Source organism: Hibiscus syriacus, unplaced genomic scaffold (assembly GCF_006381635.1).
Source record: "Hibiscus syriacus cultivar Baekdansim isolate YM2019G1 unplaced genomic scaffold, ASM638163v2 tig00110904_pilon, whole genome shotgun sequence".
NCBI lineage: Eukaryota > Viridiplantae > Streptophyta > Magnoliopsida > Malvales > Malvaceae > Hibiscus > Hibiscus syriacus.
This window is the reverse complement of record NW_024062907.1, coordinates 1,328,505-1,346,662: the sequence shown is the minus strand read 5'-3', so window position 1 is coordinate 1,346,662 and position 18,158 is coordinate 1,328,505. Positions and strand designations below refer to the sequence as shown.

The following is an 18,158-nucleotide window of genomic DNA, read 5'->3' as shown; positions in this document are numbered from 1 at the left end:
AATTTAATAATTGTGTTCGATAACTTTCTACAGTTTGTCACTTATTATCTCTTTTATTATAATCACATATAACGCCAACGTCTAATCTCATATTCATGTATCATTTTTTTAATCTTCATCAGTGGTTATCGAATGACATTGACTTGAAGTAAATGCAAATTAAAGTACAAGAATTCTTATTTGATAAACAACTACATCAGTTCATCATCAATTGTTACTTGATGACAGCAGAAGTGGACATGTTTTTCTAGTGTGTCTTGGGTTTCTACAATGCCCACATCTTCTGTCTTGTCTAGATCTTTCTTGAATATCCATATCACAATGAATTCGATTGGATTTTGAACGACCACGCTCCCTCAATAAAGTTGGATTTGGTATAATTAGAAGCCAATCCTGAACCTCATCAGGGTCTTTTCATTACCTATGGGGGGAAATCAAATTCGTATACCTTAAAAACTTCAAATAGTAGGTATACAGGATCCACAAAACAGTTATAGTCTTGATGTGTATACGAGCAAACTGCTATCACATGAGAGCATAGATACTTCAGAGCTTGAAAAAACCCGCAGTCGCACGTTCTATCCCGTAGATTTACTCTTAACGACACAACTTTAATCCCTTGAAGAGGTCGCGACAACTCTGTGACACGAAACATTTCATGTCTTCTAGAGAAGCTTGTTACAGACATTCCATTTGATGCAACAATTTTTTTTGTAGATCTACAACTAATCTAGCGTAATAAACATGATCACCTTGCATCCAGGTTTGAGCTTGCCCCCGAGCTTCGTAAAAAGCGCCCCCAAACAAAAATATGTAGTTTTTACCAAAGCCGCTACAGGTAAGTGATGTGCACCCTTTAAGGTTGAATTGATTGCCTCAGCCAAGTTGGTCATCATGTGTCCATATCGATATCCATAATTATATTCATTTGTCCACATTTCTTTATCGATGAGGCTGATGTAATCGTATCCTTCCTCGTTTTTCGCCCACAAATCTTGAAGCATTGATTCAAACGTTTGAGGAAGTAGTTCATAACCTGATCAAAAAATGTATAACTTACTAACTTGCTTTCTTTGCAAAATTAAAATGATCGAAAGAAAACAAACTACATCAGTTTCACTTACCCATGCGCACAATTAATTGACGCTCATCATTCTTCTTGTACCTTCCATGATAGTTTGTAGCAATGTGTCGGAGATAATACCTATGTTGGACAAAGGGTGGTTGCCACATTGGACCCAAAGACTCCATTGCTACTTTGATCCCAGCTCCACGATCTGAAATGAAACAGATTTTTTCCCTCGTGAAAACATGCGCACGTAAGTTTCGGAGGAAAAAAGCCCAAGAATCTGTATCTTCTCCTTCAACAAGAGAAAAAGCAACTGGAAGAATGTTGCGATTGCCATCTTGGACAACTGCCAATAATAAAGCTTGCTTGTATTTTTCATACAAGAAAGTCCCATCGATCTGAACCACAGGCTTGCAATATTTGACAGCATTAATGCACTGTGGGTAAGTCCAAAAAACCCGATAGAATTGGCATCGATCGTGAAGAACTCGATCATTATGGTATGCATAGGAGGTTTTGAAGTCCACAATTATCACAGGATTCAACCTCCGCACTAGCCTAAACCAACCTGGAAGTTCGTTGTAAGATGCATCTCATTCGCCATGAAGTTTGACAATGGCATTTTGTTTTGTCAACCAATATTTTTTATAGGAGACAGTATACCCATACTGCGATTGTATAGCTGAAATAAACACACCAATAACTCTATGAGAGCTTGCTTTTACCATGGGCATGATGGCTTGTCATATCACTTCAGAGTCCAAGTTGAGATGATCTTGGTTGACCCCTCCAGCACAACATGTGTGAGGACCGTTGTATACTGTTAGTTCTCATCTGTTGTTTTTCATCTTCCTCTTTGATACATGAACCATCCAATTGCATCCGTTTTCGCGTCGGCACAGTAGCATACATATTTTTCTATCGTAGACTGATCGACTCTCGATTGAATAGAATTACGGATATTGTAATTTTTTATAACCATCATCGCTTCTTCTTTGCTTGGAAACTCCATGCCTAAAGATAACTCACCATTATTTATTGATGAGTAATATCCATAGTTACCGAGATTAGGCATATCCGTAAATTCTAGCCCGTACATTGCACCATAATCAGCTTCATATATGTGCTGGAGGGTCAACTTGTGCCACATTTGAGGGAACTTCATCTACATCATCATCGGAGTTGAATTACGATGATTCTAGGTGAATGAATAGTCCAGTCTTAGCACCATCCGCACTAGGCTCACGAAGCGGTTCTTTTGGTGGAGTTGATGGTTCCTCCATGCTCTCCATATTTAGGACAAAGAACCTACTACGTGGACGTCTTCCCCTTGAACTAGAAGACATATCGACATTGATATCGAAAAAACTCGCAGTTGAATGTCTCCCCCTGAAGCTTGAAGCCATCGTGTCAAATGGAAACTGCACAGATTATTGCGTCGATGGCATCTCTATATTAAGGTCAAAGAAATTTGCAGATGAATGCCTTCCCCTTGAATTGGACGCGATGTTGCCATACGAATTATTCGTGGACCCACCTCGGTACATATCGTAAGGAGTTGCGGATGAATGTCTCCCCATTGAAGTTGATGTGACGACACCATGATGCGGATTTCCCATAGTGGGAGCTTAATGACTGACCCCGAACAACACGCACTTGAACAAACTTTGCATACATCTCAATATCGGCGTCTAAATAATTACTTTGAGAATCAACCATCATTTCAACATCATCATTGTTTGATAGTTCGAACGCTGTATAAGTTAATGGAAATAATGATGTTGGAAATATGTACTGCAACGACGACATTCTTCTACTACTTCCAACATGAACCTTCCTCGAAATCTTCGTTATCAGCTCCTCAAGAGTTATGTTTCTCTTTAATGATATTTTAACACGCTCATTTGATACGAAAACAATGCCGGTTTCATCTTCTTGAATTTCTCCATCATAATAAACAATAGCTGAAAGTCGCGTCATTCTTAGAGTTTAAAAGTGCGACAATATTATATCTGCAAAAAAAACTAAAACAAACCTGCTTAAATAAATAATATATGAACGAAAATATAACACAATAAAATTTTTACACATAAACGTAAATAATTTAAATAATATAATTTTATATTATTACCTGTACCACAAAAATATTTCGACGTATGCTCTCGCTTTCCCCTTGAACTAGCACATAAATTAATTGAAAACAATTAGTATAATATTTTTTCAAATAATCATAATAAACAATAAGTATAATAAAAAAATATTATAACAAAATTACCTTATAACGAAATATCGAACGAACTTCTTAATCAAATATAAGAGGATTGTCGGGTGTTATTTACTGGTTGAAAGGATTGTTGTATTAATTTCTCGGTTGAGAGGGAATTGTGAGAGAGTTTACGGGGAAGGGCTATTTATAGCCGAGAGAGGATGCTTTAAAGCCGAGAAGTTCGGGTAAATTATGCAAGGCGCGATCCCTGCACCTTTATAGTTATTTTTTATTTAATTGTGATTATATTTAAAAATTTACAATTTATAATTTTACGAGATCCAACAATTTTAGTTATAAAAATAAATCATTTTTTATTAACAATATGAAAATCCATATATTTTAAAAAATATTTTCTAAATTTTGTGGAATTATTACTCAAAATTATTGGAAAATACAAAAACAAAATTTTAGACACAATTGATGTAGCAAATGAGATATTTTTTTTATTAATTTAACAGGCTACGTTAGCCCTTAACGATAGTTAAATGTCAATACTTCTTTTTTTATGGAACCCAAAATTTAATACTCATTTTATAACTTTTTTAAAAGCTGAATGACCAAAAAGATCATTTTTATAATAGTTTAATGACTATTTATAAATTTATATCAGTGTATATCAGTGTGTGTCGTGCGCTGTAGACTCATATATATATATATATATATAAAGAGTCTACAGTGCACGTCGTATACCATAATGTATCACTAAAGCAACATACCGAGACACACGACAAATAAATTTGTCCTTATTATGTAAATATTAAAAGTATAAGATTTTTTTAAAAATTAATCATTAATTAAAATTTAGTTTTAGATTTAATATAATTATAATTAAATTATGCTTTTTAATTAAAATAATTATTAATTCAAGTAAATTAATTTGTTTAGGATTAGAATTTGTAAATTGTAGACTCATAATATATATATATATATATATATATGAAGAGTCTACAGTGCACGTCGTATACCATAATGTATCACTAAAACAACATACCGAAACACACAACAAATAAATTTATCCTTATTATGTAAATATTAAAAGTATAAGATTTTTTTAAAAATTAATTATTAATTAAAATTTAGTTTTAGATTTAATATAATTATAATTAAATTATGATTTTTAATTAAAATAATTATTAATTCAAGTAAATTAATTTGTTTAGGATTAGAATTTGTAAATTATTTAAGTTAAAAATGACTATTAATAATAGTCACCGCCGAAAAACTTAACGTCCAATTAATTTTTCGTCGTGTTTTTCGACGAGTTAAGGTCTTCAACGATGACTACTGTTGTTGATGGTCATTCTTAACTTAAATAATTTACAAATTCTAATTCTAACCAAATTAATTTACTTAAATTAATTATTATTTTTAATTAAAAATCATAATTTAATTATATTCTTTAAAAAGTAAAACCAAATTTTAATTATTGATTAATTTTATAAAAATCCTTATATATTTTTTAATATTTATATAATAATGACAATTTTACTTGTGGTGTGTTTCAGTATGTTGCTTTTGTAGTACGTAGCGGCGGAACTTGACGAAAAATTTGAGAGGTCAACTTAAAACTTTAAAAAATTTAAAGGTTTAAATTTAAATTTTTAAAAAAATGTGAAGGGTTTAGTTTTTTTTTCTAAAAAATTAGGGTTGACTAATATTTTTTAAATTTGAAACGCTTAATGAGATTTTTTAAATATTATGAGAGGGTTTATTTAAGAATATTTTTAAAATCTTAAAGTTTAGTACGAACTAAGCCTCCTCCATGGTAAATGAATTGTTGTTATTTTTTGAGAACTTGAGTTCAAACACCGTAGATGCCAAGGGTATGATCGTTCAATATCAAATATTGAAAGTTATATTTGAACAGATACTACCTTGTAGTTACCCATATTAATAAAAAAATTAAAGTTTAACATGAATTTCTAAAAATTTAGGGGCAAATTGAGTTTTTTAAAAAAATTAAGAGTTTAAATTATATTTTTTAATTTTTAGGGGTCATATCCCCCACTAGTTCTTATATTTCACCGCTAGTGATACATTATAATATGTGACATGCTCTATAATTTTTTTGGTTGTAATATGTGACATGGCCCGTAAAATTTTCCTCTCTCGTCGCATGAAAAAGAAAAGAAGAGAAGAGAACGAACCACAAAAACATAGCCTAATATGATAAAAAAAAAATCAGCATTGAAATGAATTGACTCTATTTAAAAATGTTGTCCGTCAATAATGGTTGTCTATTAACACATAAAATAATCATATACTTTATATAATATTATATAAAATGATAATACCCAAGAGTGAATGAAAATGAAAGGATGAGGAATTTTGACGAAGCTCAGTTCCTTGCCCTTCAATGCATCTCTCAACGACGAACCTCAGCTTCGGACTCAGGTTCGGGTGTTGACTTTATATAGATAAGAACGACCTCTCTTCCCTTCTTCATTTTCAATTTTAATCTCTCTCTCTCTCTCACACAACATCTGTTTTTGTTTCTCTCTCTAGAATCTCACTTGAAAAGAAATAGCAGAGTATTCTTTGAGTTTCAAGCTGGCGATCGAAAATCAAGAATCCACTGTCCGTGAAATCAAGCCTAAGAACAGAAGAATCATGGTATTATTCAACAACCTCCTCCAGAAAGATACATCCCTATTTCCTTTTTTTGATATGGGCATTCATTGGAAATGCGTGTTGATGATGTTTAATGTGTTTTGGTTTTCTTGATAGGGAGCTGTTGGACCTGATGAAGAAGACAACACGTGGCCGCCATGGCTGAAACCTTTGTTGAGAGAGCAATTCTTCGTTCAATGCAAGCTTCATATTGATTCTCACAAGAGTGAATGTAATATGTATTGCTTGGATTGTATGAATGGCTCCCTCTGTTCTTGCTGTCTGGCTTATCACAGGGATCATCGTTATATTCAGGTGATCAACCATTGTTTAAATTTACCCCCCTTTTTTTCCCATTTGAAATTTGTTTAAATTTCCTTTCATGGAACGAAGGGAATCTCGTTATTTCATTCCATTTCTGGGTTTTTGCTTCCATTTCCGGGCTTCTGTTCAATTTTCTTTTCCTACACATTTTCTGGGCATCCAAGCCGACATTGACTCAATCTTCAAAGCCACTTTCTGATTTGCTAATGCAATTTACCCTGGTTTAACAGATAAGGAGATCATCTTACCATGATGTAATAAGAGTATCGGAGATACAAAAGTACCTGGACATATCTGGAGTTCAAACGTATGTAATAAACAGTGCTAAGGTTGTCTTCCTCAATGAAAGGCCTCAGCCAAGGCCTGGAAAAGGTGTCATCAACACTTGTGAGGTCTGTGATCGAAACCTTGTGGATTCCTTCCGCTTCTGCTCTCTCGGTTGCAAGGTAAAAAATAATAAATAAATAAATAACTTTTCTTCGTTCATTTTCTTGGTCGCCAAATGGTGTTGTTCGGTAGCCGAAAAACTGTAGGATCTTCAAAGTTCAAAGGGTCAAATTATGATCTTGTTCTTTCAACAAATATCAAATTTTAGATTTTAGTCCCTATACATCTAACTTGATCCTCTGATTATAACAGAGGGTCTAAAATAATGATTTGACCATTTTTGTGCATTGCTGAAGTATGTAAAACTGAAATGCAGATAGTTGGGACATCAAAGAATTTCCAGAAGAAGAAGAGGCAAATGGCAATGGAATTTGACTCTAAGGATTCATACAGCAGCAGTAGCCATGGAAAATCTAACAAGAACCAAGTGAGAAGCTTTAGTCCTTCAACACCCCCTCCGACTTCGGTTAATTACAGAAGTGCCAAGCGTAGAAAGGGTACACCCCACCGAGCCCCAATGGGAGGACTAATCATACAATATTAGCCTTAAATTATAGGGACACACACACAAATATGTATACACACAAAGTGATGGTCACAATGCTACCCCAACTCTTTCACGAAAAAATGGGCATTGTCACAGTCCCCACTCCCCTCCCATTCTCTGGTATCGTGTAAATAGAAGCAGTATAATTTTTTTTAAACACTATAGGTTTTTTGTAAGATAAAAGTAGGGTATTTTTTGTTTGTTTGTTTGCTTTTTCTTGGCTGGGGATAGGGAAATGGATAAAATATGTAAATGTCTCTTTGTTATTTAGGATACGTTTTAAAAATAAAATGATTGTACTTTGTTGTAGGATTTTTTTTTTACATTTTTACCTTTTCTACGTGAATCCTATTAAACTTTTCATTTTTTTATATGCAGATAATATTTTTTTTAATGATTTAGTCTCTATATTACAAATATAATTATTCGAAGTCAAAATCTTAAGGGATAACAGGACTCCATTTAACTACTAAAGTCTCTTTATTTGTTCGAATGTTTATTAAATTTGTTTTGCTTTGTGATGAAAAATAATTAAAAAGATGGGGAAGTCTATGGAACAATGACTTAATTTAAAGTTAAAAAATGGTGAAATTAGGCAAAAAAAAATTGATAAAAATTATAATATTTTAGATTGAATTTAACTTAAAATATTAATTTTTTTAACATTTTTTATTGAATTAAAAATATTATATTTTTCGTAATATTTTAAGTTGACAATCTAAAATATTATGAAGAATATAATATCTTAGGTGTATCCAATCTAAAATATTATTCTTTTTATCATATTTTTTATTATATTTATATTTTCAATCTTAAATTAGCATATGGTACAATAGAACTAACCAAAAAGATGGGTGTAGTTGAAATGTAAATAAAATAAGGTGGCAGCTCGTGCGAGATAAAAATGAAATCGATTTTGATCCATTTGATCAACCCGGTGGCCCCCATATATGCGATTGTGGTGTGGCACGTGTGAGATATGAGTTTATTTTTGGGGATATTTAGTTTCGCACGTGTCCGACGTGCAATGTTTTTTGGTATGGACAGTGGTGTAAACGAGTCGAGTCGACTTCGAGTATTATTGAGTTTACTAGACTCGAAAACTCGCGAGTTTAAAATTTTTAAGCTCGACTCGAACTCGAAATCCTGAACTGAATCTCGTGAGCAGCTCGAAAAGACTCGAAATAAAAAATATCTTAAACTTAACTAGATTGAAGTTTCAAACTTAAACATGAACCATAAATATATGAAAGACTTATTGTATTTTTAAAAAAATCAACACATAAATGTTAATATTATATTTTTATAAATCTAAAAATAATTAATTAAAATCATATATTATAAGATATTTTCGATAACTTAAATTATTTTTCTATTAATATTTGATTAATTAATTGATATATATTAAAAAATATTTTTGATGTTGGAAGGATAAATGGGTGAGCCGCCTCTTGGGGAATTGAAGGTGGATTATTTTGTTTTTGGTGAGAAAGGCTGTCTGAATGCCTGACAAGTGGGTATTTTCTTTTGAGTGGGCCCCTCGAACTGTCATACCAATTCTGATCCTTGGATATCGTAACTGGTGGCTTGGAGCATGGTTTTGATGATTGATATGTGGGCTCTCAAAATTAACTCCAACACACTACAATTTAGTAAATTGAGTGGGACCTCCAAACAATTTGTTGCTTTTTTATGATTTAAGTCAGCAGATGCTGCGTGCTTTTAGTAGGAGGCTACGGTTACATGTTTTTCTTAAACAAAATCTCACTACGGGTGAGTGTTCGATCTAGTATAATTAAAAAATTTAGTTATTTGAGTTAATGAGTTTTATTTTATAATTTGGAGTTAATTTTTTTAAGTCGAGTCAATTTTTTTAGTTTTTATTTATATTTAATTGTAAATATTTATAATATTATAATTTTTTTATTTCAATTTAAATGACTTTCTATAACCATATAAATAATACACACACACACACACACATATATATATATATATATTCCTCTATATTTTTCATATATGATATACATATATTATACAAAATTGAAAGACTCGCCTCAAACTTAAAAATCAGTCCACTAATTGTAACACCCTAAACCCGATCAGACTTAAAATATCACATTGGGCTACCGTAATAACCCCTGATTTCAAAACCTATTCATTATCATTTAAAAACATACTATGTGGTACCAAATAAATAAATGCAACATTTATAAAAATACTTTTATAAAACTGGAGCTCTATGACACATGATTTAAAATAAAAATGGTATAACTTAGAGTTCGATAAACCAAATACATAAGTAAGGTTCTATGAACATATATGCCCACTAAAGCTATGGTATAATACTCCGTCGGAGATGCTGAAAGTCCTGCTACGACCGTGCTCCACTAACGATCCAAACTAATAATATGCGAACGGAAACATTCGAACATTGAGCTTACAAAGCCCAATAATATAATCGCTAATCTAGAACGATATAAGAATCTCATATCATAAGCATGCTAGAAGATAAGTTATTAAGAAACAAATACATGCATAGTTATAATCAAGTGCTACCTACCTAAGGTTCGACAGTTCTACATCTCTAATGTAAGTTTTATGCTTCCTTTACTCTCTGTTAAGGGTCTTGCCATGAGTAAACATATACTAGGTCTCTAACCTCAGTATCATTCTATAATGCATCATTATGCAACACACAACTATAGTACTTAGTATCACAAAGACGTCTGGTATTATCTCACAAACAAAGGTAGGTATCACGGCGTAGTTGGAGGGTCACTTAGCATCCTAGGACTCATACCCCTATATCTTACCAAAGGCACCATAGATAAGACTCGGGTCATGTAACACCCATAACCCTTATACGCGAACCAATATGAGTTATAGATGTCGCATCAGAAATTCAAAATATTTCTTTAATTGAACTGAGTAAAATTTTGTTTCATTCAAACATCTCAAGTTTCATAACTTGAACAATTATATAAAATAATTATTCATATAATATAATATTGTTGGTTACCAATTCAAAACCAGTTTCAAGCAGTGATAGACAATTCTGTTATATTTTCATAAAATAAATAAGAATGTCTAACACGTTTGATTTAAAACCCAAATTAATTTTTGCAAAGCATAGTTTAATATCATAATATTTATCCATACTATTAATTATATTTAATACTAACTATATTAAGAAATTGTAAACATTTCATTCTCGTATACATGCCAGCTAAGACTTTTAGAACACAATACGATGTCATCATTGTTAAATGTAAATATTTCTTGGTGATTGATGCCAAACTCAGCTCCTTACTCATTTTCTTCCGTTTTCCTACGCGTGAAAATCATCACACACTAAGTATACACTTAGTGAGACAATCATATAAATATTCAAAGCAATGCAACATATAATATATAAATGAGTAATAATATTCAATGCAATGTGATCAGTTTACCTGCATTCCAACCATGTTACCATAATTTAACATGATATAACTGGATATAAAGTTTCTTACCAATACACTTTCCATTTATCCCATAAGCCCCTAAGCTTATTTGTCTGTTTATCATTTATTAATCAATAAACCATAGTCCAAATGTAAACCTATGAAGATCATGGGTATTCGAGTCAAATATGCACCAAAGTGTTAATACACATACGGTCGTACCCACTATAATACACATAAGGTCGTGCCCACCATATGCACTTAGTGCCCTTACACACTATAGTGATGCACTAAATGTCCTTACACATTAGTGCTAATCCGATTATGCAGCTGCTAGACTCTATGACATGCCAATTATACCCTGACATTCAATGACTTACTTGGGCATACAGTCTATTTCATTTGATCCATCCATGGCAAAATATATTAACATCATTTAACATTGGGCAGTTCATACTTGAAATATCATTCATGTTAATATCATATATGTTCACGTTAAACATCATATATAACGATCAATGATCAATGCATTTTATATTCAACTTTTGACATATTTAGAATATGTCAAATATATGATATATGACATAAATATCATGCCAATATATATAATGTAGACTTATCGCAAGTTCTACCCAATGATGTATAAAACATCCATGTATAATGTTATATATACATTGCACTCACTTTGACATTATATACAGGTCAAAATGTAAGCCTCACTAAACTTTGACCTGATCATTTGCTTCTAGTTTGGTTAAATCCTAAAATTGGTCATAATTTCATATCCTCACAGTTTGCACTACCTTTAAAGAAATTTTATTCTGTATTAATCTAAACCTTTAAAAATTATTCCATTTATACCACTGGAAACTATACTCAAATACGAATCTATCCATATAAGGAACTACTTCTATTTCAATTTTTACAATTTATGGTGAATTTTCAAGTCGACCGACATAATCTGTTTTGAGCAGAATCTGTTGCCTTGTTTTTTGACCTATCCTCGATTAAAAATTCATATATTTTGGTATACAACTCGAAATCAGTTTTCGTTTTTTCTAAAAAAAACTATACTGGTAAGCTAGTCCAACAATAAAAAATTATCCTCTAATAATTTTTGTAGAATTTATGGTGATTTTATAAACTTACTGTCCAGAACATAAATTCTAAGCAGGTTTCACCAATTTGCATTTTCAACTTGTTCAATAATTCTATTAGCTCACCAAATACACATATATACATGCATCAAAGATAACATAACATTTTAGGAGTCACTCCTTACAATAGTAACTATGTCATTGGCTCATCGCAAGCCAATGTTTGTTCGATAATATAAGTACAAATAAAATTTGCCCTCACTTGGTGTCCTTAGCTTGCAAACTTCGCTTAGAATTTTATATTCCATCCTTAAGCTATTCCTTAGCTTTGATATTGCTTGATCTTGATTTCAAGCACACAATCTAAATAAGCATAATTACATAACATATACAAATTCAAACCCAATGTCAGAATCTTACTAACATAGGAATACTTTGGAAAATAAATTCCTAACAATTTTTCCTATGCTTATTCGATATAATTTCCTTGTCACAATATAAATGTTGACCTTAATAATTCTAATTGACCACTCAAGATCCTTTTTATCCCAACTTCACAAAATATTTTCACTTAAGCTCCTAACCTTTCCATATTTACGATTTAAACCTCAAATTTTACAAGCTTTCCAAAATAATTCAATTTTTACACTCAAACATTAGTTTCCAGCATAGTACATGAACTATTTAACAATTACACAACAACTGAAAACTTTTCCAAAATTATTGATTAGGTCCCCCAACTTTCATAAAATTATAGAACGATCCCTAAATTTTATAAAGCTTGTAGAATACTTTCTACATCATTTCCAGCCCCTACCTAGTTTTTCCATAATTTTTATCATCCTCTATAGTCAAGGTTGAATGCTTTGTATGTTCAAGATTAGGGTTTTCGTGATTTTACTCAACTTTGATTCAACCTTATAAAATCTATACAATCAAAACACTAACTTAGTTTCATCAAAACAAATCTTTCTCCCAAGATTAGGTTAGGTCGAAACTTCATATGTTCATATGATCCTGTACAAGTGATTTTAAACATCAATCATGCTTGGAAACGATTCTACAACCTCAATAACATCAAAATCCTTCATCAATTCCATAAAACCTAATGTGAACATAAACCCTATAGTTTGGGATATTTGAACACAAACCAAATTAGCAAAAAATAATGGTGCCAAATGATAGCATTTTTCGAATAGAACAATTTTCTATTTCATGGCATGATCCAAAATCCAAAGGAAATTGCTCAAAAACTGAAAAATAAAAATTTCTTACCTTGTTCATTGGGAGCATGAAATTGCTAGTGAATTTCATGTTAATTTAACCTTTTTTAAGCTTAAATGAATAAAATATTCATTTAATGAGAAATGTCCATTTTGCCATTAATGAAAATTGATAATTACAATAATACCAATCCACATAACCTTATCATCTTTCCAAAGTCAAAGATGAACAAAATATTTTACCCTTTTCCAGTTTTACCAAACAACTTCCCAAAAATTGCAATATTGCCATTTAAATCCAACGGTCCAAATTGAACATGGAAATAAATTCTCAAATCCAATGCTCCATTATATTTTCCATCATTTTAAAATTCAGAAATAATATTTATAAGCTTAATTTATCATCCTTCAAATTTTCTTGAAATTTCTATTCGATCTGATTTATCAAATTTTCACAACACTTTACACTTTCAAGTTTTTAACACAATTTTCAGATCAAGAATCTGATTTCAATAAAACCACACTCTCAGAGTAAACTATGTATTTATGGAATAAAAATTCTTTTTAGGAAAATTACCACTTAGGTCCATAAACTTTTCCCAATTTTTACTTTGGCTGCCAAACTTTCAAAATTTACATTTTAGTCACTAACCAAAATTTTGGTGTATTATATGTCACTTAGCATCGAAATCTTCATCTATAAAGACCCTCATTACCCACTACCTAGAATACCTCCGGTCATATAGCATCGGAGCCTACGTCCTGCTAGTCTACTCCTCATAGTACTTATGACTCCTTCGGGTCACATAGCATCGGAGCCTACGTCCAACCAGCTACTAAAGTTCCTCGCACTGACTTGGATATATCTGAATATTTCTTAGACAATTGGATGATCGTCACTTACGTACACAAGTAACTTGTGTGTCCTCATAATTTTTCGAGCTGGAAACAAAAGCATAAGTCTTATGGAATCTTACCTCAAAAGGTTCTTATGATTAACACACAGTTAATATTATTATTATCTCGTTATTATTGTAAGGCTATTCTCTAGAGCTAATGTCTCAACACACATCAACTGATACCACTCTAAGGCAATCGAAGTAACTCGGCTACTCTCTAATAAACTTATTGAAGTTAAGTGAGGTCATTCCCATTCACTTGACAATATCTCACTCATTCTCTTATCTAGAATGTTGTGGAAAGGTTTATTAGTCTATTATTACTGATAATTTATTAAATGACTCTATCTAGTCATTAGCACTTAAATATTATTTTAGTCATTTCTGTCTCCAAGGAGATCACTAAGTGTTTCATGGTTTCCTGACTATTACTGTACTTGTTGTTCACTGGTTGTATCACTAGTTAGCCCGATACTGACCCGAATTTATTAATGGGTAGAAACTCTCAGATTGCTATTATCGTATTTTTCTTTAACAACCCTTGAATTGAAGTATACCTTACACTTCTTTGGTTCACTGACGTTCTCAAAGACCACGCTTTCCATCATTACTGAATTTAACCTACTCATCATATCACTTGTTGATACATACCCTGCAATGGTTCTCGTTCTCAACCATTTGAATACATGCTCAACTAAAGGTATTTCTACGTATTGCACTTGGTATGGTTATATTGGTTGTAACCCATTCCTACGAGTGTTTCTAGGTATGTTTGGTCATTTATGTCCCCCATAGACTAAGTTCTACCATTACAAATCATCCTTAGCTCTTACGGGCCAACAGGACAAATATAACCATCTAATGTGGGAAGTATCGATATTCTACATGCCGTATCGATACCCTAGGGTCAAGTATCGATACCCCTATGAGTATTGATACCAAAAATGACTTTTGTTTGCTAAAATGTGGCCTAATATCGATACCATGTACCCTCAGTATAGATACTCTATGGAATGTATCGATACTCTTGGAAAGTATCCATACTCTTGGGGAAAGTATTGATACTCTTGGGAAAGTATCAATACTCTTGGGGAAAGTATCAATACTCTTGGGAAAGTAACGATACACTTAGCTAGAAATGCCCAAATTTTGACCCAGTTCATATAGTATCAATATTATTCATCCAGTATCGATACTTGAACCAAAAAATAACTTGTTTAGGCTTGGAAAACACCCAAAATTCATCCCAAAGGTCTTAGTTTGATTCATAATCATGTGCTAAATTTTTAGGAAGTTACTTAGGGTGATAAAGTGGAATAAAAACATATTTGTAACTTCTAAAACATCATTTAATTATGAACTCAAGTGTAAAACCCTAAAATTCTCAAACACCCAAATCTTAGCAATTCTTTATTTTTATGAAAACCTTAACACTCCAAAGGATTATAAATAATCTACCTTGGTGTGGGAATCCTGAAATAAAGCTCATTTAAACATCAAACACTTTTCTCTAGGCTTCGATGATAAAACCCCTATTTTCTCTTGAGATGTGGAGCTTGGAGAGGATAAAGGAGTAAATAAGAATGAAGAAATATGAAAGGAAGAAGAAGATGAAATGAGATAAAATCCCTCATCTTTATAAAATGGGAAAATTACGCCTTGGTCTTTTCTCATATTTTCACTATTCAAAAACCCTATTTTTATGGCTAATTGAGCCCATGTCCAACTCGGCCCAATGACTTAACATATGAAATTCATGAGATCCACATGCCTCTCGGGTAAACCTAAAACTACTAGCCTGAAATTTAGGGTGTTATAACTTTCCCTTCCTTGAAAGAAATTTCATCCTCGAAATTATCCACAACATGACTTGCAACTAGAAAACTTACAAACAGATTTATATCGCCCTTTTCTGATTAGGTGCTACTTATGTCAACCTCAAACAAAAACCTTCGAGAGGCATGAAGCCAAGGAATTGCATTCTTGTTGTCTAACATTGAAAGCATAAAATGCACAAGGAAAATGCTACTCCACGATTCAACTGCCATTGCTAAATCCTTCATTGGTTAGTTTTACTCAATTAAGTTAACATACTGCACCTTCTTATAGATCTCCTTTACTTACTGAACTTAGGTAACTCGTTATGCTACACGTTGATATCTTACGATACTTGTCAACACAGTCTCGATATCAACTACTGAAGGTTTGTTAACAAATCCTGGTTTTCTCCATATTGATTACGCTTCTACTCCGTAACTCTGACTCAATACTTGTTTATGCTACCTGATTGTTTCTCATTTACCCTACGGTTTATAGATTGTACATATAAGGTATTCAACTAAAAATTGGCCATTTGCCTAGCAAAACTAGAAACATCTGGCTTTCTTGGAGAGTACACATCACGTAACTACACTCTAACTTAAGGATTCTAAAACTATACGTCTTATACTCACTATCATTTACCACCATTGAAATATTTGATGACGACTAACGCTAATCAAACAATGCTTAACATACTTGATTTCTTTTACTCTTAAGCACTGATATCCATGATATTACATAGTGCTACATACTGTTAAGTGTCATATCTATCTCACGCTCATATACCAACACGACGACATATAAAACTTGGCTTACCTAGCTAAATCATTTATTTTTTATGAATTAATGCATCAAGACAAAATTGGAGGGTTCTCTACACCTTGAGACTATTAACTCGCTATCTAACCTATAGTGGCCTTAGTACTTAGGGTGAAATTCCAGAATTGGTGCATCGGAACGTACATCCTACCAACTTACTTCTCGAGAGTACTTGGGGCATCTGCGCCTAGTTAGGAATTGAAGTGCTTTAGCACCAGATATGATATATCCTGATGAGTCTGACAGCTAAGATGATCATCCTACAATCTGGAGTAACTTGGGTATTCTTAACACTCTAATGAAGATCCTTTCTCCAAGGTTAAACTTCAAAAATCTCTACGGGTCATACGATTCTCTACCAGATAAAACAAAAACATCCTTAAAGTATCATATCGGTTACACAACCACCCCAAGTCTAAGTATCACTCGTGCTAATAACTTCCTTCAGATCGAATATCTGTCTGATTCAAGCCCTCTAATAATAGCTAAGGTAACCTCGACTATTCTGTTAAGGCCCACCAACTAGGCACTTGTATACTCACGCTCGGATCCTATACACGAATACTTTTCATACATAGTTCATTGACATCTCATCTGTGGTGTTAACATTCTGACCCTACCTCTCTGTGATCTGACGAATAGGATCACGCACCGTCAAATCGAGAATAGGTCGATTAGCTAATCTACTTTCATTCTTAGAGCATATGATTAACACCTCTATGGGTAGGCTCCTTATCATATTGAGCTACTAGGATCATTTCCCTCGATCGAGCTAAAAACATCGTCATCTGAACTAGGGTAATCCTTTAGTACATGCTCTAAGGATCCATATCTATAACACTTCCTAGAGAGTCTAAAGCACATTTCTTAATGCTTCTTGCCACAATGATCGCACTCTGAATAATCCAAGAATCTATTGGAGTTACCAACACCTAGCATTAACTACAAAGTTGATGGTTTCTATGAGACTTTTCTTCTAAACTTTGACTTGGTAGAGTGACAAAGCTGATATCACTCTCCTATGCTCATATAAATCTTTGGCCCTCTTGGCCACCAACTAAGACATATCTACTGATATACAAGTTCTCATACTTGGATACCTGACTCACCCAATAAGCTTTTTCTCACACTCTACACCCTATCCTCGACCTTATATTGTATTTCAGTTCTAAAAACACTCTAAGAGGGTCTACCACCAACTGCACAAGGATATCGATGTGAAGCCCCTCTAGAAATCTCTTACACCTCAAGGACTCTTTCATAACTAACTCCAAAGCATAGTGACTCTGAAGAAGTTCTCTCTCGTAATCGTACACCGAGCGATCTCCCTATACTAGCTGAGATAACTATATTCTTAAATCATCCATATGTGTCTTATTGATATACTTACCTTTAAACTCATTTAGGAAATGGTCCCATGAAGACATCTCTGGCTATAGAGCCATCTCTACAGTCTCCACTAATCGATAACATCACCCTTGAGCAAGGAGGTGGCATACTCTAACTTACCCTTTGGGGTAAGGTGAAGTTGCCTCAAAGTCCTCATGGCCTCTCTCAAACATTAATCTGTTGAAATCGAATCATCATCACTTGAGCCATAGAAGTCGACTATCTTACACCTCCTTAATCTCTTTACTGAGGACTCTA

The 18,158-nt window shown here is 32.8% G+C and overlaps 1 protein-coding gene across 1 annotated transcript; it reads left to right on the top strand.

Annotated features, from left to right (window-relative positions):
• The first annotated feature begins 5,814 nt into the window (after positions 1 to 5,814).
• LOC120146277 lies at positions 5,815 to 7,216 on the top strand. The gene is made up of 4 exons (XM_039159887.1): positions 5,815 to 5,951; positions 6,066 to 6,263; positions 6,503 to 6,718; positions 6,976 to 7,216. The coding sequence occupies exons 1-4, from the start codon at positions 5,949 to 5,951 to the stop codon at positions 7,201 to 7,203; spliced, it is 645 nt and encodes a 214-aa protein (XP_039015818.1). The 5' UTR covers positions 5,815 to 5,948; the 3' UTR covers positions 7,204 to 7,216.
• Positions 7,217 to 18,158: the final 10,942 nt, after the last annotated feature.

Coding starts and splice junctions, on each gene's coding strand:
- LOC120146277 (XM_039159887.1), top strand. Junction 6,264..6,502: donor GGGATCATCGTTATATTCAG/GTGATCAACCAT, acceptor CTGGTTTAACAG/ATAAGGAGATCATCTTACCA. Junction 6,719..6,975: donor TCTGCTCTCTCGGTTGCAAG/GTAAAAAATAAT, acceptor ACTGAAATGCAG/ATAGTTGGGACATCAAAGAA.